At 45.3% G+C, this 24,545-nt stretch overlaps 2 protein-coding genes across 2 annotated transcripts in view; one reads left to right on the plus strand and one right to left on the minus strand.

Annotated features, from left to right (window-relative positions):
- The window catches only part of LOC149450582 (uncharacterized), a 122,624-nt gene extending 101,814 nt beyond the window's left edge, over positions 1 to 20,810 (minus strand). The window contains exons 1-2 of the mRNA XM_089691706.1: positions 20,640 to 20,810; positions 10,217 to 11,650 (exon numbers count right to left, since the gene is read on the minus strand). Of these exons, the coding sequence (XP_089547832.1) occupies positions 10,217 to 11,650; positions 20,640 to 20,810 (1,605 nt within the window). The remainder of the gene's footprint in view (positions 1 to 10,216; positions 11,651 to 20,639) is intronic.
- Positions 20,811 to 23,181: 2,371 nt separating this feature from the next.
- LOC149450586 (uncharacterized) overlaps positions 23,182 to 24,545 on the plus strand; it is a 51,986-nt gene continuing 50,622 nt past the window's right edge. Inside the window, exon 1 of the mRNA XM_089691707.1 lies at positions 23,182 to 23,185. Within this exon, the coding sequence (XP_089547833.1) occupies positions 23,182 to 23,185 (4 nt within the window). The remainder of the gene's footprint in view (positions 23,186 to 24,545) is intronic.

Consider the following 24,545-nt stretch of genomic DNA (forward strand, 5'->3'; position numbering starts at 1 on the left):
ATGTCCAAAAAGTTTGTAAAAAAAAGTGTTTCTCTTATAAAATATTGCAAATAAATAATCTTTCTTCATAAATTTTGGCCAAAATGTATTCAGATATCTTTTTAGTAAAAAAAAAAACCCAAATTAGTTTATAACCAAAAATTATAATTTAAAAAAAAAAATTACATTTTTATTTTTTTATATTATTATGTTTTTTTACACCCATAAAGGCTGTAAAAGCAATAATTTCTCCTTCTCTCCGTCTGCATTCCTGCAGCCATTAAGAAATACTGTGAGAGCTGTGATTGGTCACAGCTTGTCACATGGTACAAGTCTGTTGGGAATAGCCCTGTACCATGTGACCTCGGTGATCATTCACAGATTTCACTAGTAGTAAGCAATGATATCAGGAAGTGACATTCTCCTTACTACTGTTCATGTGATCACTTGTCTTCAGTTCACTGGTCTTCCCAGTGAATGGCTGTGCAGGGAGGGGAGATGTCAAGACAAGTCTAATAATTGGAGGAGAGCAGACTGAGCTCCCAGCACAGCTACAGAACTGACCATGCTGAGCTCTCATGCCTACTGTGGTCAGTTTGTAATAGGAAATCAGAGGGACTAGCAGGATCACCGGGGATCTCACACAAAGGAAGCAATACAGAGAGAAGAGGAGACGTCTTTATACCAGGACATGGGACAGCCGGCACAGATCAGGAATAGGACATGTTGGAGGAACATATTCTTTGAAGGAGAAGTTCAGGCAAAGCTCTTTTGTCTGTACTTCTGTGGATCAGAGGAGTGCAGTTCATTCTGATCTCCTGTGACCCGTTTTCAGGTGAAGCCCGCTGTCAGCTGACGTCACTCAGCCGGTCCAGTCTGGGGAAAGATCCCGACATCAGAGTCTGGACCAGCCGCACCCTCCCCCTCCACAGCCCAGTGAGTGTGGGGGGGAGGGCAGAGAGCGGTGACTGACAGTCACCGCTCTCTGCTCAGAACGGCTGTGAGAACTCATGGTAAGCAATCACGTGATCGCTGAGTTCTCACACTTGGAGCCGGCGGGGGATGGGTGCAGCATCCACCTAGGGGCAAGGATAATTTTACAAAGTCAATAAATAAATGCCATACTTTTCTGGCCTTTAGATGGCGCTAAGTATCATAGAAATTAGAACCATCTTATTGCCAAATGTGGTATTCTCCATTTTATCTCCATGGAAACCATTCACCCCGCCCAGCACAGAGCCTACTCCCTCTACTCCCCCCATCCCATTCACACAGAGGGAATGACAGGCACATTCACCGGGTGTATTTCTGTGCAATTGTTTTATGAACAGACTCCTAGATGATTACAGCTACTTATATAGGGCCATCAATTTACAGATTTATTACCCATCAGTCCCCGCCCCCGAGGAACCTACAGTCTAAGGTCCCTCACATTCATACATACACATACTAGGGGCCAATATAGACAGGAGCCAATTACCTTCCAGCATGTCTTTGGTGTGTGGGAGGAAACCGGAGTACCCAGAGGAAAGCCACGCAGGCACAGGGAGAACATGCATACTCCAGACAGGTAGGGAAGTGGTTGGGATTCAAATCAATGACATTAGAGCTGCTAGGAGGAAGTGCTAACCACTGAGCCACTGTGCTGCAGAATATGTTTCTATAAAGGTGGGAAGTATGTAGCAGTGAATAGACCTCCCAGCAATGTTATTACCAGGCTGCAGCTAGGGGGCGCTCTAATGTGTACAGTGTGACCCCAGCAGAGTGATCCCATCTAGCCCACATTAACCCTCTCACTGCCAGAGCTGTTTCTGCATTTTTCTTTTGCATACATATTAAACCGCAGACTTTGGGCCTGAAGATTAGTTAAACCCCCAAACATATATATCATGAAAGGAGAGGCCTGGAGAATAAAATGGTGATATTTTCGAATTTTTGAGAATACAGATACATTATTTTACCAATTTGTTAGTAAAATATAAAAGATGAGGTTGTGCCAAGTCAATAGATACCCAACATGTCCAGACCTAAAATGGGGCGTGCCACTGAGATGATGAAAAACATTTTATATATATACACTGCTCAAAAAATAAGAGGTACACTTTGAAAACCCATCAGATCTCAATGGGGAAAACTCTCTTGCTGAATATGTATACTGATATGGACAGGGCAATGTAAAGACGCCCCATCGTTTGAAGGAAATGAAAATGATCGATCTACAGAGAACTGAATTCAGACACCATGAAAATCAAAGTGAAAAAATGATGCAGCAGGCGAGTCCATTGTGCTGAAATTTAATTGCAGCAACTCAGAATGATACTCAGTAGTTTGTATGGCCCCCACGTGCTTGTATGCATGCCTGACTGACAATGTCGGGGGAGGCTCCTAATGAGACGACCGATGGTGTCCTGGGGGATTTCCTCCCAGATCTGGACCAGGGAACCACTGAGCTCCTGGACAGTCTGAGGTGCAATCTGGCAGAGTTGGAGGAACCAAAACATGACATCCCAGAGGTGTTCTATTGGATTTAGGTTTGGTGGCCATTCAATGGTGTCAATTCCTTCATTCTCCAGGAACTGCCTGCATACTCTCACCACATGAGGCCAGGCATTGTGATGCACCAGGAGGAACCCAGGACCCACTGCACCAGGAGGAACCCAGGACCCACTGCACCAGGAGGAAAACAGGACCCACTGCACCAGCGTAGGGTCTGACAATGGCCTAATAGCAGTCAGGGTGCCATTGTCTAGCCTGTAGAGGTCTGTATGTTCCTCCATGGAGATGCCTCCCCAGACCATCACTGACCCACCACCAAAATAGTTATGCTGAACAATATTATGGGCAGCATAACATTCTCCACGACCTCTCCTGACCATTGCATGTCTGTCACATGTGCTCAGGGGGAACCTGCTCTCATCTGTGAAAAGCACAGGGTGCCAGTGGTGGACCTGCCAATTCTGGTGTTCAATGGCAAATGCCAATCCAGCTCAATGGTGCTGAGCAGGGAGCATAGGACCCACTAGAGGACGTTGGGCCTTCAGTCCACCTTCATAAAGTCTGTTTCTGATTGTTTAGTCAGAGACATTCCCATCAGTGGCCTGCTGGAGGTCATTTTGTAGGGCTCTGGCAGTGCTGTTTCTCCTTCCACAAAGGAGCAGATACCAGTCCTGCTGATGGGTTAAGGACCTTCTATGGCCCTGTCCAGCTCTCCTAGAGTAACTGCCTGTCTCCTGGAATCTCCTCCATGCTCTTGAGACTGTGCTGGGAGACACAGCACTTCTGGCAATGGCACGTATTGATGTGCCATCCTGGAGGAGTTGGACTGCCTGTGCAACCTCTGTAGGGTCCAGGTATGGCCTCATGATACCAGTAGTGACACAGACCCTAGCCAAATGCAAAACTAGTGAAAAACAGTCAGAAAAGATGACTGGGAAAAAATGTCAGTGGCCTGTCAGTGACGATCACGGCGTCAGACCCCAGCCCCTCTCACCAAACTCGTGACCAAAGGACTAGCCAATCTAAAACCATGCTGTCACGTACGTAACAATACCACACCCAGCACAACGATTTTCCAGCTAATGGACTGCATATCGACGTACCGGCAGCCTGAATGCGCTTGTTACTGGGTCAGGTTAATTACGCAATTAACCCTTTACACTGCCACCACCTCCTTTTTATACAGAGAAAGAGGAAACTCAGCAATACACTAGGATGATTGGTTAATTGACAGTATACCGCTATCTCTACAGACTGGTTGTACAGAGGGTTAAACACTCATTTATTTATTTTGGTACTTATATAGCGCTGTCAATTTACACAAAGCTTTCAACATATATATATAGAACATTCACATCAGTCTCTAACCCTCAAGGGGTGTACAATCTAAGGTCCCTAACTTACATTCATGCATACACATATTACGGTCAATTTAGACAGGATCCAATTAACCTACCAGCATGCCTTTGGAGTGTGGGAGGAAACCCACGCAAGCACAGGGAGAACATGCAAACTCCATGCAGGAGGCACCATGGTCAGGAATCGAACCCATGACCCATTTACTGCAAGGCAGATGTGCTAACCACTAAGCCACTGTGCCACCCACAGCAGGGACTCGTAAATTGCAATTAAGAGCTATAGAAACAATTCAACACTTTTAGAAAGTAAGATTTATTACTAAAAGGTCAAAAGGGTGCAGTAGAAATATTTACAGGAAGAAGATGTAACATATATATATATATATATATATAAATATACAGAGCAATACAGCACAGCAAACAGATAACAGAAAGAAGTTTAGGTTAGTAAGTACTTGCCAAATAAATTCCTGGGGTTAAGCAGTTTCAAGTCTGATGAGCTAAAAAAGGGGTTTCTGGTCTCTCATTGGGTTTCGTTGTTGCCGTGAGATTCTCCTTTGCTTTCTGTCCGATAGATGTTATATTGAACGGTCCTCACTTGTCTGACTCCTCACAAGAACTAACTGCATCTTTTTCCTACACAAAACCTCTTCCCACGATGGACAAGCCAAGCCTTATTTGGCAAGAGGATTGTATAGACAGCCCCTTAGCAAGGTACGCTGAATGCGTTCCTGAGGGAGGGGGGAAATCGGAGGAGAGAGACTGATTTGGGAGTTTAAGAGAAATACCAAAATGTAGTTGTTTGGAGCAGAATGGATGACCGCGCCCATCTCTGTGTGCATGATTGTGACAGCCTCCACCTGTAAAACCATGTCTGTTTTGGGGGTCGTCTCATTTTTGCCCATCTAGTGTACCTGTTGTTCATTTTATTAACACCAAAGCAGCTGAAACTGATGAACAACCCCCTCTGCTACTTACCTGAGCAGATCAATATCCCAGGAGGTTCATTGGCTTGGTGGTAGACTCTCATTAAAAAGTCTTCCTTTCATATTTTTGAGCTATATATATATATCTATTCATATGTATGATTTGACTGTCTGAGTGTCAGCTCTTTATAATCCCATTTTTCTGACTGCTCTTCTTTATCAATGTCACACGTGAAGATCTCTTTGTATCATCTCAGCTTGAGTCTAGTAGGAACGTGTGGATTCTGTTCATTCCTTCCACCTTCCAGTGACAATGTTGCTGCATATTCTTCTCAGGAAATTGTTGGCCTCATGGATCTGTTGCTACTAGAAGGTTTGTTATGGAATGACTGAGGCTCTGTTTTCATCTAAAATATAAAATCTATAAAAGAGATAACATCAGCGCAGAGTTGGAGGAAACAGAACAGACCTCCCTGTTGGCCCCAAACTGATCCCCAAAAACTACCCATGAACCCCAATCCCTTCATCCTGGGGGGAGTAAAGATGATCAAACCTGATAAGGACACCCCGTCCTGGACTCATCTCCATCCCATCTCTTTCCTAAATGTCGATGTCTAAATCCTCATCCAATTTCTATCTAAATGGCTGAATTTATCCCCAAATCTCCTCATTTATAAAGTCTAAGTGGGCTTTGTTCCCTATAGACAAGCAGCCGACAATGTCTGACACACAATCCTCCTGAACCATCGAGTCCATCAGAGATCAGAACAGATGCTGCTTTCTTTGGATATGTACGAAGCAGATGAGACACCATCATGGTCCTATCTACCCCCCACCCTAACTCACTGGGGTCTAGGTGATGTCTTCCTGAAATGGGTCATGGCTCTATACAACCCCCATCTGTGATGAGTCAATGCCATGGAGTCCAGTCTTCCTGCTTTCTGATTTGTTATTGAACATGTCAGGGATGTCACCCCCCCTCCCCCATTCATTCCAGCACCAGAACCGCTGGCTGCGCAGATCAGATCCAACCTGTGCATTAACCCTTTCTCTGCCGGGCCCTGAGATCCCCTTTTAACCCCTTGCCTACCGTGCACTGTCACCCCTTCCTGCTCAGGACAGTTTTCAGCTTTCAGCGCTCTCACACTTTGAATGACACCAACTTTTCATCATTTTTGAGACAGATAGAGCTTTCTTTTCTTTTCTTTTGTTGGTATTTAATCACCACCGGGGGGCTTTTATTTTTTGCTAAACAAACTAAAAAATGACACAATTTTGAAAAAAGTTTCTGTTATAAAATGTAAATAAGTAATTTTTCTCCTTCACTGATGTGTGCTTATGAGGCTGCACTGATAGATGGTACTGATAGGTGACACTGATGGGTACTGACAGGCATCATTGATGGGCACTGATAGATGACACTGACTGGCACTGATAGGCAGCACCAACTGGCACTGATAAGCAGCCCTGATGGGTACTGATAGATTGCACATATGAGGAGGCATTGATGGGCAATGACAGGTATCAGTGATGGGAACTGAAAGGCAGCACTGAAAGGCAGCACTGATGGGCACTGATAGACTGCACTGATGAGGAGGCACTGATGGACATTGACAGGCATCACTAGTGGACACTGAAAGGCTGCTCTGATGGGCACTGATATTTGGCATCGATGGACACTGATTGGAGGCAAAGGTGGGCACTGAAAGGCAGCACTGATGGAGCTGCACTGATGATCATTGCCCTGATTAAAAGTGTAGAGGAGAGGACTGCCGATAGCCAGCATTTCCTGTTTACATGTGATCAGGTGTGATTGGACACAGCTGATCACATGGTAGAGCCTACATCATTGGCTCTTTACCATGATCAGTGATCCACTGTGTCCCCGGGGGTGTGCATGTGCAGATAGAGTGGGAGGATGTCATATGTCCTCCCAGAACAAGAGAGCTCCCCCCCATCCCTCATTTCTCTGTACGGTGGGCAGGAGGCGGTTAAACTCAGGTGGTCAGACCATTTTTGAAATGTTTCCATTTTTTTATTTTTTACAAACAGCCTTGAAAATTGAGAAAATCAAATCTACACAAAACTGTCAAAGAGCAATTTTGTCTAAAAATTATAATTTTTCACTTACAGTTTCCAAAATGTATAAAACCGTACATTTTATGAAAGCATAGGACGGGTAGAATGAAAAGAAGGTGACACCCCAAATCACACATTTTCTGAAAGCATAGGATTGGTAGAATGAAGAGAATTTGCCCCCCCCCCCACAAACTACATTATATGAAAGCATAGTACCGGCAGAATAAAAAGAAAGTGACCTCCCCCCCAAACTGTACATTTTCTGAAAACATAGAAGCGGGAGAATAAAAACGTGACCCACCCAAATCGTAAATTTTCTGAAAGCATGGAAGCGGGAGAATAAAAAGGTGACCCCCCCCTAAATCGTACATTTTCTGAAAGCATAGAAGCGGGAGAATAAAAAGGTGACCCCCCCTAAATCGTACATTTTCTGAAAGCATAGAAGCGGGAGAATAAAAAGGTGACCCCCCCTAAATCGTACATTTTCTGAAAGCATAGAAGCGGGAGAATAAAAACGTGACCCCCCCTAAATCATACATTTTCTGAAAGCATAGAAGCGGGAGAATAAAAAGGTGACCCCCCCTAAATTGTACATTTTCTGAAAGCATAGAAGCGGGAGAATAAAAAGGTGACCCCCCCTAAATCGTACATTTTCTGAAAGCATAGGGCAGGTAGAATAAAAAGAAGGTGACCCCCCCAAACTGTACATTTTATGACAGCTTAGGACCAGTAGAATAAAAGAAGGTGCTAGTGATTTTTCAGGTCCCGTGATATTTGTGCAAATGTTAATAAAAATATATATATATTTTCACTAAAAAAATACATAAAAGTCATTGTTAGCCGAGACAAACAACAAAACTCACAAAATTCCCGCTAACTTCCCACTAAATCTAAAACTGAACTGCGGTAATCAATAAGAAATATTTGTACATTTTAGATTGCGCCTTTTTGGGAAATGGTGAAAATCTAATAGTTGCGAAACTGTAAATGTGCAATTTAGTCTAAAAATCTGAAGATTATAATTTTTCACTTAATATTTCCAGAATTTGTAAACGACCCCCAAACCAGACATTTTCTGGAAGCATAGAACCAGTGGAATAATAAAAAGTGCTACAGATATATTAGACCCGCAATAGTTGGGAAAACGTTTATCCAATCTCTATTTTCACTAAAAATACACTAAAATCATTATTAGAGACATAAACACAACACAACGTACAACATTCCTGCTATAGTCCTACTAAGGCCTCGTTCACACAGGAAATCCTATAGTGTACGACCTGCCAGGCCTCGGTTCCCCACACGGTGATGGACACGTGCTGTGCGGTCCCATTGGTGTCATTGGGGATTCAGTGGCTGCATGGAGGACACAGCTGCTGCCCCCACCCTGACATCCATGAGGGTGCACAGCCCTGAATGCAGACAGTGTGACTTCTGGGACATGCATCCACATGGATGTCAGATTGAGATCAGCAGCTGTGTGTGTGCAGCCGCTGCGTGCCAATTGGCATCAATGGGACTGGTTGTACAGGGATACACAGAGCACCGCTGTATACACATGCGGGTGAACAAGGCCTGACATGGGCCTATGCTGTAATGTGCTCTGTAAGGATGAGGCCCCACTTTTTTATTATTTTAATTGTTTTTATAATTTTATTGTATTTATTTTTTTGTGGGGGAGGGGGATGGTTACATATCAGAGGACTAAAGAAATCCTCGGAGTCCTCAATGCAACCTCAGCTGCACTGTAGATGAATAAATAGGAGTCTACTGTACAGAAGCTTCTATTCATTCATGAAACTAAAGCACAGAAAACACTCTTTACTATGCTTCAGTGATGAATGACCACATGAGGGATTGGTACTGATCACTCATTGTGTTCATTCAGGAAGGGGCTGGTAAACATGACATGCCCACCCCCCACTCTCCATCCTGAACACGACACTGATCTCCCACTCCAGCAGCAGCTACAGCCATGGGCGGTGGTAGAGGGGAGGCTGGCCAGCAGTACTGCAGGGAAGGTGCTTCAAGGGAACAGTAAGAGGTCTAAGGACAAGGGGGGAGTCTGAGCGGCAGAGGGAAATATTTAGACATTTTGATTCCCCGTAGCTCCCCTGCAGCAGCTGAAGCTGGTGGGAGGGGAGAGGAGAATAGGCCAGCAGCAGGGAAGCTAAAGGTAGATCTGTGCTGTGGGCGAGCAATGGGTGCTGCGTGGGGGGATCAGTGCTGCGGGGGGGATGTTAGAGGTACAGGGAACCATTCTAGAGGACAGGCAGAGGGTCTGTGGAGTGGAGGGAAGCTCAGGAGACCATGAGGTTATAGCAGAAGGGGAAAGCCATGGACATATGAAGTACTGACCTGGCTAGCTGGAAGCAGTTCTATAGGTCAGTACAACACCCATCCATGGCAGCACAAGGGTTAATGATCACCTCGGGGGGGTTTTAGGGCGCCAACATTTTCCATCATTTCATCAGCACACACCATTCTAAGGATGGACATGTTGGGTGTCTATTTACTCGGCACAACCTCATATTTTACCCCACAAAAAATGAGTAAAATCTTACATTTGTGTTCTCTAATATGACATTTAGTGTATTTATTTACTGACATTTAATCTTGATAAATCATTGAGCTTAATCATGTGACATACAAAACTGGAACTACCACCATTTTATTCTCCAGGGCCTCTGATGTCACACAATAGATGTTTGGGGGTTTATCTCATCTTCAGGACCAAAATCTGCATTTTCCCATGTGTGCAAAATCATGCAGAAACAGCTCTGGCAGTGAGAGGGTTAATGTGGGCTAGATGGGATCACTCTGCTGGGGTGACATTAGAGCTCCCCCTAGCTGCAGCCTGGTAATAACATTGCTGGGAGGTCTATTCATTTCTCTGCTCCATACTTCCCGTCTTTATAGAAACGTCTCCTGACATTTGGGGGTCTATTCATAGAATGTTTGTATAGCAATTCCCTCAGTGAGAGTTCATGTCCATTCCTCCTGTGTGAATGGGGGAACCAATGTTATTAGGATCACATCTGAGCTGCTGGAATGTCTTCCATTGATGGAAAATACATTGAAAACTTCTTCTCCTGCCATCAATGGCCGACCCGGTCCCACACTTCATCCATGTCTTTGGGGGCCTCCGATATCCTTATCAACTGTTTCTTCCATGATGAAGATCAGCCATGGAGTATATCTGAGGTGTATATCAGGGTGTGCTTCTTCCCCACATGAGAGCTGGGATGTCCACCAACATTCATCTAGAAGACATTTCCCGCACTCAGGGCACTAATACACCTCCAGGGTTGTGTGGGACCCCTGATGTACCGGAAGACAGGACTTCAGAGAGGAACATTTCTCTCACTCAGGACAGGAATATGGCTTCTCCCCTGTGTGAGATCTCTGATGTTTGTGCAGACTGGACTTCACTGAAAAACATTTCCCGCACTCAGGACAGGAAAGAGGCTTCTCCCCCGTGTGAGATCTCTTATGTTTACAAAGACTGGACCTGTCTGAAAAACATTTCTCGCACTCAGGACAGGCATACGGTTTCTCCCCCGTATGAGTTCTCTGATGTATGTAAAGATTAGACTTCTGTGTAAAACATTTCCCGCACACAGTACAGGAATACGGCTTTTCACCAGTGTGAGATCTCTGATGTCTGGAAAGATCGGACTTCTGTGAAAAACGTTTCCAGCACTGAGAACAGGAATATGGCTTTTCCCCTGTGTGAGTTCTCTGATGTTTGTAAAGACTGTATTTTTGTGAAAAACATTTCCCGCATTCAGGGCAGGAATACGGCTTTTCCCCCATGTGAGAGCTCTGATGTATGTAAAGTTGGGACTTCCTTGAAAAACATTTCCCGCACTCAAGGCAGGAATAAGGCTTCTCCCCCGTGTGCAATCTCTGATGTGTGTAAAGATTAAATTTATGTGAAAAACATTTCCCGCACTCAGAACAGGAGTGTGGCTTTTCACCTGTATGAGATCTCTGATGTGTGTAAAGATTAGCCTTCCTTGAAAAAAATTTCCCACACTGAGGACAGGAATATGGCTTTTCAACCACATGAGACTTCTGATGTCCGACAAGTTTTGATTTTTCTACAAAACATTTCCCACACTTAGAACAGGAATATGGCTTCTCCCCTGTGTGAGATCTCTGATGTTTGTACAGACTAGATTTTTGTGAAAAACTTTTCCCGCATTCAGGGCAGCAATATGGCTTTTCCCCCATGTGAGAGCTCTGATGTATGTAAAGATGAGACTTCTTTGAAAAACATTTCCCACACTCAGGACAGGAATATGGCTTCTCCCCCGTGTGCAACCTCTGATGTGTGTACAGATTGGATTTATGTGAAAAACTTTTCCCGCACTCAGGACACAAAAACGGCTTTTCACCTGTGTGAGATCTCTGATGTGTATAAAGATTAGCTTTCCTTGAAAAAAATTTCCCGCACTCAGGACAGGAATATGGCTTTTCAACCGCATGAGACTTCTGATGTCCAACAAGTTTTGATTTTTCTATAAAACATTTCCCACACTGAGAACAGGAATACAGCTTCTTCCCCATGTGCAATCTCTTATGATGATAAAGGTTAGACTTATCTGAAAAACATTTCCCACATTCAGAACAGAAATATGGCTTCTCCCCCGTGTGAGATCTCAGATGTTTGTACAGACTGGACCTAGCTGAAAAACATTTCCCGCACTCAGGACAGGAATGTGGCTTCTCCCCCGTGTGAGATTTTATATGCAAATTAAGATGGGATTTATAATGGAAACCTTTCCCGCACTCAGTACAGGAGAACCTCTTCAATGTTGGAAGGCCGGCCCGGTCCCACACAGTCTGAGGTTCCTCAGGATACGAGGAGTCCGATGGTCCATCTACACTGGGTGGTGCCGGATGGACATTGGAGAGAGCCGGGTTTTCTCCTGGACTATACTGTGTGATGTCCTCATCTTCTACTTTCCAGTCTGGAGACAAAGTGAGACAATCCTCGGAGGTTTTCCTCATCTCCCGGCCATGGACTAAAATACAAAGACAAAGAGGATTACTAGACAGGAGCTGATTGGTTCCCCCAAACCAGGACTCCGCCCACATCAGGCAGCTTGGGCTCTGAGGAGCTTACAATTCCACCCTCAAGGGAACTAGGAAATGGCTCTTCTGATCTCCTACCAGGTCATTTCTTTATTCATGGACCTTAGTCAGAGAGTGAGGAAACAACCAGAACTGTCTTTTATAGGAGGGACAGTGATGAGGGGATTATAGGACGAGGGTCCCCACCCCCTCTATCACTCATCGCCATCTTCCCAACACAAGAAGTACTGCACTTCCTTATTTACTCCATGATTTAGTCATGAAGAACAGCGGGGCTGAGCCCCGCCAGAGGTCAGAGAGTGAGGATGGGGGGAGAACAACCAAGATGAAGACTGGACTGATCCTGAAGACCACCATCATTGGGGTATTGACTCCTCCCTCATTATCACTTTCTGTTTAAGGGTCCAAAGTTGGAGGATGTTATCACATTATTATCACCATGTAAAAGTCTGTGCTCCAATCACATCATCCGATATAAAATGTCCAGCTGGGAGGAAATGGGTGTAACAAAAGAGAATCCATATTATGTGTATATATAGCAGTGGGGGGAGGGGGAGAGCAGAAGTCAGGACTATGTAATGTACAACATAGAGTATATAGTGCAGGGGTCAGGAGGATGTAATGTACAGCATAGAGTATATAGTGCAGGGGTCAGGAGTATGTAATGTACAACATAGAGTATATAGTGCAGGGGTCAGGAGTATGTAATGTACAACATAGAGTATATAGTGCAGGGGGCAGGAGGATGTAATGTACAACACAGAGTATATAGTGCAGGGGTCAGGAGTATGTAATGTACAACACAGAGTATATAGTGCAGGGGTGAGGAGTATGTAATGTACAACATAGAGTATATAGTGCAGGGGTCAGGAGTATGTAATGTACAACATAGAGTATATAGTGCAGGGGTCAGGAGTATGTAATGTACAACATAGAGTATATAGTGCAGGGGTCAGGAGTATGTAATGTACAACATAGAGTATATAGTGCAGGGGTCAGGAGGATGTAATGTACAATATAAATTATACAGTGTAAGGGTCAGGACTCATAATATTGGTATTCAGTAATCAGTGGAAGATTAAATGTTTACTGTAGACAAGTTGCAGAGATCCCACACCGCTGCCTCCCATCTCCTGAGATTGCACTCAGTGACTTGGGTCTGAGACACTACAGACATATCCCTCCACCCGGCACAGGTAACAAATACTGGGAGAATTGCTATGTCACCACCATGAGGAATAAGATCAAAATCACACACCCCAGGTGCCTAGGTCTAGTGATGTCTATGGTAAAAATCAACATTTTGCTGCCAGCTGAACCCCAGAACCTCCATAAATCCAGTCTAGATACATAAATTGTGTCTGCAGCACAGAGAAGGAAGATTATCCGAGAGAAATCCAGGAATACAGGACGGGGAACACAGCTCAGGAAAGTGACCAGGGGATTACAGGCTGATATCACCCAGTCCCCGCCCTACTCTGGACCAATCAGTGAGCAGTATGGGTGGAGGAATGGATTTAGTGTTCATGACCCACCTGTGCTGATCTCTGTAGGAGTGTCCTCCTCTATAAATGTCCCCGTTATTCCATCCTCCTCCATAGACTGCTGATCATCCCTCACATACGCCTCTTCTTCTTCTGCTTTCACCTCAAATTCTATATCGATTGGATCTCCACTCTAAATCAAGGAAATGAGAGAAAATATCATCTGTAAAATGTAAGGTCACATAAAAAATCCACACATCATCTTTACAAGTCCATGTTCTAGATGCTCCATCCCACCAACCTTGTAATGGTGAGGGATGGTGTGACCTTCCTGTGTGGAATCCCGGGAATACAGAGGACGGGGACATCTCTCTGGTGGGTTCCCATGACTGGATCCATCTGTAGGAAACACACACACTGACTGAATCCATTGTTTCTATGTGTTTATCAGATGATGGGGGATCTAGGTGGATCCTCCGTACTGCTCTCTCCTTTACAATAAAGTCTCCTCTTACCCGGTGATGTGAGGGGCGGCTGATTGTCCATCATGACGTCCTTGTAGAGATCCTTGTGTCCTTCTAAATACTCCCACTCCTCCATGGAGAAATAGACAGTGACACCCTGACACCTTATAGGAACCTGACACACACAATGATACAGTCACCATCCAGACACATCCCTTGTCTGTTACTGGAGAATGTCCCAGAATTCCCGGCACCGCTCACCTCTCCTGTCAGCAGCTCCATCATCTTCTTGGTGACTTCTAGAATCTTCTGCATGTTGTGTCTCTCAGGGTTTAGGGAGTCACATGGAGGCACTGTGATGGTCATATGGTCACCTGACTTCAGAAGAGGAAATCTCTGTATTGAGGAACCAATAGGAATATCATGTTAGATTCCCAGAATCCTCCTCACCTCTCCGGTCAGGTCTGAGTTTTATTACTAGAGATAACAGTGATGTCATGTGACCTCCCAGAATCCTCCTCACCTCTCCGGTCAGGTCTGTGTTTTATTAATAGAGATAAGAGTGATGTCATGTGACCTCCCAGAATCCTCCTCACCTCTCTGGTCAGGTCTGTGTTTTATTAATAGAGATAAGAGTGATGTCATGTGACTTCCCAGAATCCTCCTCACCTCTCCGGTCAGCAGGTAGATGATCTCCAGGGTGAGGTTTAGTATCTTCTCAGTCATGTGACTCCGGTCCTCCTCCATCCTCATTGGTGCCATCATGTGATCTATACAGGTCTCCTTGTAGACGGATAACTTTGGGAAATGAAAGTAAGAATGATTTGGATGGTATTGGTCACACAAAAATAGGATGTGGATGTGAGGGGGGAATAGGAGGGTTGCTGGACATTGAAGAACTACTCCACCCTTGGGAAGATGTTTAGTTGGGACTGTTTAGTATTTGCTACACCTTGGAGGTCCCGGGACCGTCTTGTCCTTCCAGATCAAAAATCCCCTTTTCTCTGTTGGGTTTGTTTGGTCTCTGAACTGGTGTTGATGAGTTTTAGATCTGCAGACAAGGAATGATAAATATGATCCTTCCTATGACTTGTTTGCTCTGAGGCAGTGCTGTGAGGACAATGTTGGGTCATCGTGGTGTCCAGGAAGGGGAACTTGATGACTATTGGCTGGATTTACTGGCTAATCAGGATAATTGCCAGAACTCCAGCTGCAAGGCTCCAATCTCTGACAGCTTTCTAACTGACAGGAGTGATGTCACTGTCACTCTCTGCAGTATGAGAAGGGATTGGATAGAATAGAAGGATGGTGCTGGTGGAGTAGAGAGCTGTGAGGGAGGGGTCTGTTCTCTTTCCTCCAATGGTAGCCCAGTATGGGTAGGAGGAGAATGGCAGGGGGTAGGGTCTTGTTTTCATCATTGGCAAGTATACTGTAATATCCAAAACATTGTACAGAGTGGTGGTGGGTTCCTGGGGCTCTGAATTCCAGCACCGGGCACTGCCAGAGCCTGTGTCATGGGAGGTATTGGAGTGTCTCCTGAAGATGTTCAGCACTGACCCCTGACTACCTTTTAGTCAATAATACACCAACAGACCCCCTCTAAGAACAAGTACCCACCAAGGGGCAAAAGACTTCCCTTCTTCATTCCACTTGGTATCTTGGAAAATGTTACTTGACTGGTCAGATGATATGAAGGTGAAGGTTGCCTTCCTTTCCTGGCTGGAGTTCTGTAAGAAGGTCTGGAAAATAAGTGCAGGTGGGAGGACAACCAGAGACCAAGAGCCCCCCTCCCTACCTCAGAGTCCCCCTGAGCCCTACAACCTTCTCTTCCCTCAGAGACATGTTACCTGCCAACCCTATCAACCCAGATTTCACCATCTACTCTACACCCTCAGGGGTCCCAAAGTCTCTCATCCTTAGTACCTCCGTGAGTCCTCTCAGCTCCCCTTCATCCCTCAGACCCCTTATTTTTTTCCTCCCTCTGACACCAATGATTGAACATATTCTTCATGGCAGGCTGGGGAATGTTTTGTTCTGGGTAGAGAAGAAAAATCTGTTTGGCTGCACATCCAAAAAAATAAATCACCTTTATTTGGACATATTCAAACCAGACCCTCCACAATGTATAAAAGAGGGAACATAGCACTTCAGTGGTGATTACTCTTCATTCATTTGGAATGTTTCCTTCCTCCTGAGCAGCAATGTAAGGGGCTCTATGCTCCATACTCCTGACCCCGGCACTCCATCATTGTGTTGGCTGCATAGTGTAATGATTGCCCATTGGCTGCCTGTGTAGTGTCATCATTGTCCTTTGTAGGCCATGTATGGTCAGGATGGTCCTTGTCTTGTCTATTTATTGTCAGTGCTGTTTGTTTAGAGGACCATATTACTAGAATTTATCTCCACAATGAGGAGAATGTTCCGGCCCCGGAAGTGGGGGAATGTTCTGCCCCTGAAGGGGTTAATCTGGGTTCCCACACTATATATGTGTGTATCATCATCTGCTGGAGATAAAAGACGTCACAGTGACTATGGAGGAAGAGGACGGACATGACTATGGAGGAAGAGGACAGGCGTGACTATGGAGGAAGAGGACGGACGTGACTATGGAGGAAGAGGACGGACGTGACTATGGAGGAAGAGGACGGACGTGACTATGGAGGAAGAGGACAGGCGTGACTATGGAGGAAGAGGACGGACGTGACTTTGGAGGAAGAGGACGGACGTGACTATGGAGGAAGAGGACGGACATGATGGGGGTTACTGGGTGGAAATAGGAAATCTTATTACCTCCTCTGCTGCCACTTCAACCAATGTCTACTCTTCTTTGAGCCACATGAAATGTCCTGTCTTTGTTCAGATCACTTCCTGTCTGTACCTGACATCACTTCCTGTCTGTACCTGACATCACTTCCTGTCTGTATTCCATAGAGACTTCCTGTCTGGGTTTACATGAGATCACCACCTTGTGGAGTTCAGAGGAACTGCAGCCCTCAAAATATCTCATAATAGCCATTCCTGTATATTATCTACCTTTGAGGGCTACCACTGAAGATCAACAATTATTTTAAAAATAAAGAAAAATAAATCTAGATCTTTTGCAACCAACTGTTTATGTAATAAAATATCTAAAGAAAAGTCTTAAAGACACAGAACACAAGTTAAAAACAAAAGGTAAACCCAATGAAACAGATACCTCCGAAATGTATATTTTTGTTGAAGAAAATGCAAATATACATCCTAAAGTATAAGAATATCTATCAATCCACTCATAATGAAGATGTTAGACATAAATGACAAGGATGTAATGGTCACAGAGGAATGGTGGTGGAGATCTCTCAAAGTAAGAACACTTCCTTGAATGGTTCTATAAATAAAGAATGAATCCTGGAGGGAATAAAGCTGTAAAGCAATAAATAATATATAAACTGGGCCATCCACTTCATCCATAAAGACATTGTGATTGAAGATCTTCTAGATCACATAGAAGGAGGACTCATCCATGATTTTATACATTTGTTTGGAAGGATAGAACAATCCTCAGAAGGGAACATGTAGGATGACAGGAAAGGCTCCTGACTGGTGAGATCCTCCAAACATAATGATGACATCCATGAACTGGAGCGAGCTCGTTGGGGTGATAAAGCCAATCTGGAAACACTGTGTAGACGTTCTCCAAGAACTCAGCACACTCCAGGTGTGGAGAAAGTCTCCAGGTGGGTTTAGCCTGTCATTTATCATAGGTAGACATGTCCACACATGGACTTCCACAGGGACCCCCGAGACTACATATAGAACTTGTACAGTGTCCCCAGGTCTCCAGGTGGGTTTAGCCTGTCATTTATCATAGGTAGACATGTCCTCACATGGACTTCCACAGGGACCCCCGAGACTACATATAGAACTTGTACAGTGTCCCCAGGTCTCCAGGTGGGTTTAGCCTGTCATTTATCATAGGTAGACATGTCCTCACATGGACTTCCACAGGGACCCCCGAGACTACATGTAGAACCTGTACAGTGTCCCCAGGTCTCCAGGTAGAATTAGTCTGTAATTAATAATGCACAAATGTCCATATATATGGATTTCTACAGGGACCACTGATACCATCTATGCATGGCTTGGATGTCACCCAGATTACTAGGAGCCCATAAAGCAGATGACCATAAAAAGATATAAAAGTCCACTCACTGTCATGGAGCTTCAGATCAAAGGACCTTTGATCCAGGAAAGAACCAAAGTGTAACCATCATGGAGAGATATAGAGAGCACCATCATAGGATAAGATGGGAAAAGACTGACATGTGACTGGTTTGGTTGGTATCCCAAAAGGACAAACAAACTGGAACATGGGAGCCAATAAACACCAGACACTAGTGCCAAAAAAGTGTACTTTACATTAAACATACAAAACACCCCAAAGCCACCCAATACCAACACAAATACAGAGGTACCATTCTCCATATTCTGGATAGTCAAATCCAAAAGTGTAATGGTGCTAGCATGGTAGGTATACGTGGATTTCAAATTGAACTAATTTTATTCCAATAAATCTACAAAACTCTCATCTTCCTGAGGTTCACCGTGCCAGAGAATGAGAACGTCATCGATGTACCTGAACCAACCAGTGATGTTGCTCAGGTACCCTGACAAGGCCTCATCCCCAAGCACTGACTTCTCCCATTCTTCAACATAAAGATTAGCGTAGGCCGGTACACATATTTTTCCCCATTGTAGTGCCTTGTGCTTGGCAATAACATTTATATCCAACAGGAATGGATTATTTTCCAACAAAAACTTGAGTAATCCGAGAACAAAATGTCTATGTGCAAACATGATTCTAGGTCTGCTGTTGAGTGATTTTCTATAACCTTTAAATCCTTCTTATGAGGGATAGAGGAATATGTCACGGTCCCCCCTCGCTCTCCCTCATCTTCCTCCCCCCTCCTGTCACGGCTTCCCCCTCGATCCCTTTCATCCTCCCCCCTCCCTTCCCCTTACAGGTTCCGACATCCCGCACAAGCCTACATCAAAGGCTGTGCAGGAGGTCAGGAACTGTTCCCTGTGATGTGGTTAGCACCTCTCCCCAGCTCTGCCAGGGAGGAGTCTGACACCCCGCTGTGCCTGCACATGGATTCTTCATGTGCAGGCCACCGGGGTGTCTCTGCGCACGCCCCTTCCTTGTCCTGGTGGGCGCAGTGTGGCCCTAAAGCTTCCCGTGCTCTGCGCCTGCCAGAGACAAAGGCCGCACTCCCTGGGCGCAGCCAGAGTGAGTGGAGCTCACCTCATTGCCCCGGCAACCTGACACAGGGCTGGCCTTTACCAGGGCAAACAGGAAGCATCCTGCTCCGGGATAAGAGGACAGGAGCAGGACCCAGGTGTTTGTTGGTCCCCTGCTCAGAGAGAGAACAGCTGTGTGTGGTCTGAGCCAAGGCCAGACCCCATTGCCCAGACCCCGCTGAGTGCTCTGCTGATTGCTGTGTCCCTGGGGGTTACCCCTGCCTGCTGCCACTGTGTGCCTAGAAGTTACCCCTGCCTGCTGCCACTGTGTGCCTGAGGAGTTACCCGTCTGCTTCCGCTGTGTGCCTGAAGAGTTACTCCTGCCTGCTGCTGCTGTGTTCCTGAGAAGTTTCCCCTGCCTGATGACCGCTGTGTCTCTGGGGAGTTACTCCTGCCTGCTCTGCTGATCGCTGTGTGCCCAGGAAGTTACCCCTGCCTGCTGACCGCTGTGCCTGAGAAGTTACCCCTGCCTGCTGACCGCTGTGCCTCAGAAGTTACCCCTGCCTGCTGACGCTGTGTGCCTGAGAAGTTACCCCTGTCTGCTGCTGCTGTGTCTCTGGGAAGTTACCCCTGTCTGCTGCTGCTGTGCCTGAGAAGTTATCCTTGCCTACTGACCACTGTGTCTCTGGGAAGTTACCCCTGCCTGCTGCTGCTGTGTGCCTGAGAAGTTACCCCTGCCTTCTGACCGCTTTGACTCTGGGAAGTTACCCCTGCCTAAAACCATGAGTGTTCATATTTCCCCCACCTGGACTACCCCATTGAATCTCTATATTGCCCTGTCTGGACTGCCCCATTGAATGCTCATATTTTCCTTGCCTGGACTGCCCTGTTGAATCTCCATATTGCCCTTGTCTGGACTGCCCTATTGAATTCCCATATTCTCCCTGCCTGGACTTCCCCATTGTACACCCACATTCTCCCTGCCTGGACTACCCCATTGAACACTTGGATTAATACTTGCTTGGACTGCCCTATTGCATGCCTGGATTTTTATAGCTACCTGGACTGCCCCACTGAGTGTTTGGGCCATCGTTACCCAATTCACCCTATTGTGGGCCGGATTATCGCTGTTCTGACTCCTCCCCCCCTCTTCCCCCCTTTTTTGGGTACCCGGATGCTACCTTATTACCTTGATTGAGTGTCTTTCCCATTTCAATAATACTTTGTGTGTTTATCATCCTCCGTGTGTGTTCTGTCCTGCCTACGCTTCCATCACAGAATATAATGCCTCTACATCTAATGTAAGATGACATCATCAGGTACTGACAAATCATTTACAACTTTTAGGAAGTGCAAAGTGTCTCTCACATAGGAGGGTAAAGCCACCACAAAAGGTTGTAGCAATTCATCAATATACTCATTGACTTTCTTGTGAGGGACCCCCTCCCTGAGATAATAGTTCTTCCAGGAAGGGGTCAACCACTGATTTATGGACTTTTGGAAGTCTATTAAAATGGTATCTGGATTTAATACCTTAAAGAAGGTTGTGGTCTTTTTATCAGTGTTACCCTTCTCAGAAGCTTCCTCAATCACACCAGAGAGGACCTTCTGACCATTCTCCAGGTTGATGGTTGTTGTCTTAGTGTACCTTTCCTTATGTTTTATGATCTGTTGACACATCAACACATATCTTTGTTGCTCCATGATGACAAGGTTTCCCCCTTGTCAGTAGGCATGATCACAATGTCATGACAGTTCATAAACTGTTCCAAAGCAACACGTTCTTCACCCATAGGATCATCATAGGCCATCTTCCCAAAATTCACCGTTTTTACTTCTCTGATAACTGCAGCCACAAAACACTGAACTCCAGCTACTGCCGACAAGAAGGGAAAGAGAAGATTCAACACGTAAACCCTCATCATCGGATCTCATTTCATGATAACAGATGAACGATCTCTTATCAAAGTTGGGACCGTTTCTCCAACCGATTAAACACGCTGGGAATCCCCAGCTATATCTAACGTTCTGCTTTCTCATTTGTTCAAGTAATGGTTCAATATTCTCCTTCTTATTAAAGTTTCCACTGCTAGGTCAGCAAAGATCTGCAAATTTATATCTCCATATTTTATTGCTGCCCTTCCTTTTATCTCCTTCCAAAGCTCCTCTTTATCCCGGTAATAATGGAATTGTACAATCACATCTCTCAAATGTTCTCTTCTACCTTCTTGCCATAATCTTCCGATTCTATATACTTTATCAGTTTTAAGTGGCTCTGTTGCAGGTCTGTCCATTACTATTACAAGCATTTTCCCTGTTCTTTCCATTACATTTTCTCCTTGGGAGGTCTCTGGGAAACCTTGAATCCTTAAATTGCATCTTCTATCCCTGTTCTCCTGATTTTGCAGTTTATATAGCAGATTTCTCTGTTCTTTTCTCATTTCCGTCATCTTTCTCTATAAATTTAATATGTCTTGGGCATGTTTATCCAATTCTTCCTCCGTCTCTTCTACCCTCTTCAATACCTGCCCCAAATCTTTGTGCTGTTTCTCCATCTCCACTTTTATTGACTTTTCTAACCCTTTAAACATTTCTGCAATGTCTGTTTTAGTGGGTAATTGAGAGTTCTTTTTTTGTTCTTCTATGTTCTCCAAATCCGCTGTTTTTCCTGTATCTCCTTCCTCTATATCCTGACCAACGTTGGTCATGTCCAGGACAATCTAGAGCATTCTCCAGTGCTTCCATCTCTGTTCTCCATCTCTGTTCTTCCACTTATTCCTTGCTGTCTCTCGGGGGTCTGTTTCTCTTGTTGGGGTATATTTTGTAATTGAGCTTGTCTGGGAGGCCTTTGGCCCTCCTCCTTTTATCCCTTTATTTTTCATCCTGTTGACATTTTTCACCACTTCCTGCACTCCTTCACACCGGCCAGCTTCTCCTACCTCCCAGGACTCCTTTGCAGCGAGTCATGTGACCGCTCGGCATCCACGCTGGATCTCTGCTCTCCTCCTCCAGTCTCAGCTGCACTCTCACTCTCTATCACCGGCCGGCCAGTCAAACCTGGAAGGGTCCGCACTCCTCGCTCTCCTCCACAGGGGACCACTCCTGATCCCAGGTAGGTCACGGCAGCTGCTCCTAGGGGATTTCCTCCTGTGCTGTAGTGGGACATTGGAGACGCCTGGTACTGGGAGATCTCACATTGATCTCCCAATTGGCGCCATGTTCAGGCTCCTCCTCTGCAAACTAGTTTCCTTCATTTATTGATAAACCCCATAAGACCAATGAAGTGGGTGTAAAGTGGAAGCAGTGGATGTGCAGGGAGCAGCATCTTGAGCACAAAGCACTTTATGTTGTGGATGGATTTGCACACGGTTCAGTTTCCTTCATTTATTGATAAACCCCATAAGACCAATGAAGTGGGTGTAAAGTGGAAGCAGTGGATGTGCAGAGAATAGGATTTGGAGCCCCGAGCTCTTTATCTCTGAATGTCTCCACATATTTGTAGTGTATTTGTGATGATTTCTGTGCACACACAATAGGACAGCGCTGTGACACATAATGCTCTTCTAGATGACAGGGAATCCTTCCCTTTGTTACAGCAGCAGTCCGCTAGAAGGTTTTTGTAGGTTTGGAGTTGTTACACATAGCGCGGGTTTTATCCATTTATAGTGATGACATCATTGCCCAAATCTGGGGGTCACCAGCCATTTCCACCCTTTACTCCCAGCTGGGGGGCTTTGCATCCATATACCAGATGTTCTACAGGACTAAATCTGCAATCAATGTTACTGCAAAATCAAAGGGGCCAAAACCCCTCCCCCGAGGAGTCATATATTTCTGTCCCCCTTGGTGGGAGTGGAGGTGACCCCTCTATAAGGATCTACAGTCCATACACACCCAGCACAAGGCCGGGGTCACACTACCAGACGCTTCTCGGGGCTGCAGTTCCTCTGAGCTCCACAACGTGGGGATCTCACTTCTACCCAGACAGGAAGTCTCTATGGAAGACAGACAGGAAGTGATGTCAGGTACAGACAGGAAGTGATGTCAGGTACAGACAGGAAGTTCCAGGGGAAACATGAGTAAGTAGGAAGCAGAGAGGAGACATTGTTGGATCTGGCAGCAAAGTAGGTAATATGTAGATGAACCCCTTCAGGGGGAGGAGTTGATGATAATATATCTTGCTCCCAAAGCTGGCCTACATGGTTTAGAAGGACACAAGGATCTCTACAAGGACGTCATGATGGACAATCAGCCGCCCCTCACATCACCTGGTAAGAGGAGACTTTATTGTAAAGGAGAGAGCAGTACGGAGGATCCACCTAGATCCCCCATCATCTGATAAACACATAGAAACAATGGATTCAGTCAGTGTGTGTGTTTCCTACAGATGGATCCAGTCATGGGAACCCACCAGAGAGATGTCCCCGTCCTCTGTATTCCCGGGATTCCACACAGGAAGGTCACACCATCCCTCACCATCATCAGGTAGATGATGACAATTATTGGTAGTTGTGATTTATACACAGCATGTTTGTTACAATGAATGTTTTATTATATCTTTCAGAGTGGAATCCTCGGGGATGATAATATTGATGTTAAAGAAGAGTATAAAGAGGAGGATGAGGAGTATGGAGTGATGGAGGAGTTTTCAGAAGGACACAAGGATATGATGGAGCCACCTAATACCAGGAACCCACCAGAGAGATGTCCCCGTCCTCTGTATTCCCGGGATTCCACACAGGAAGGTCACACCATCCCTCACCATTGCAAGGTTGGTGGGATGGAGCATCTAGAACATGGACTTGTGGAGATGAAGTGTGGATTTTGTGTGTGAACTTTTATTTTACAGATTATATTTTCTCTACTTCTCTTGGTTTAGGGTGAAGATCTGATAGATATAAAAGTTGAGGTTAAAGCAGAAGAAGAAGAGGCGTATGTGAGGGATGATCAGCAGTCTATGGAGGAGGATGGAATAACGGGGACATTTATAGAGGAGGACACTCCTACAGAGATCAGCACAGGTGGGTCATGAACACTATCTAGATCACCTCTATGGGGGAGGCACATGCCAGGGTGGTGCATGTTGGGGTTCTCCCAATATAGTGGGTTTGTTAATTAGGTGGCACGTCTCATCTTCCACTTCAGCAATGCATGAAGCGATAATCTACAGCAAGCTACTTTGTAAAACATCAGACTGCAGATGATCTCATTTCCCCATTCGGCTCTCCTTCCTCTCTGTAACATGCACCCTCTACCTCTCCTTTTCACAGTCGTGTCCTCTCTCCTCAAACTCTGTTTCCTTCACTCCTCCACCCCACAATCTGTATATATCACCCTCACTTCTGTCCTCTCCTTATCACTGCACTCATCATCTCCTCCTCATTCTATGCCCACATGCTAATAACCCCCCAGGATGCTGAGGCATGTCTCCTCATATAA

Source organism: Staurois parvus, unplaced genomic scaffold (assembly GCF_062004578.1).
Source record: "Staurois parvus isolate SC_StPar_1 unplaced genomic scaffold, SC_StPar_1.0 ptg000570l, whole genome shotgun sequence".
Taxonomy (NCBI): Eukaryota; Metazoa; Chordata; class Amphibia; order Anura; family Ranidae; genus Staurois; species Staurois parvus.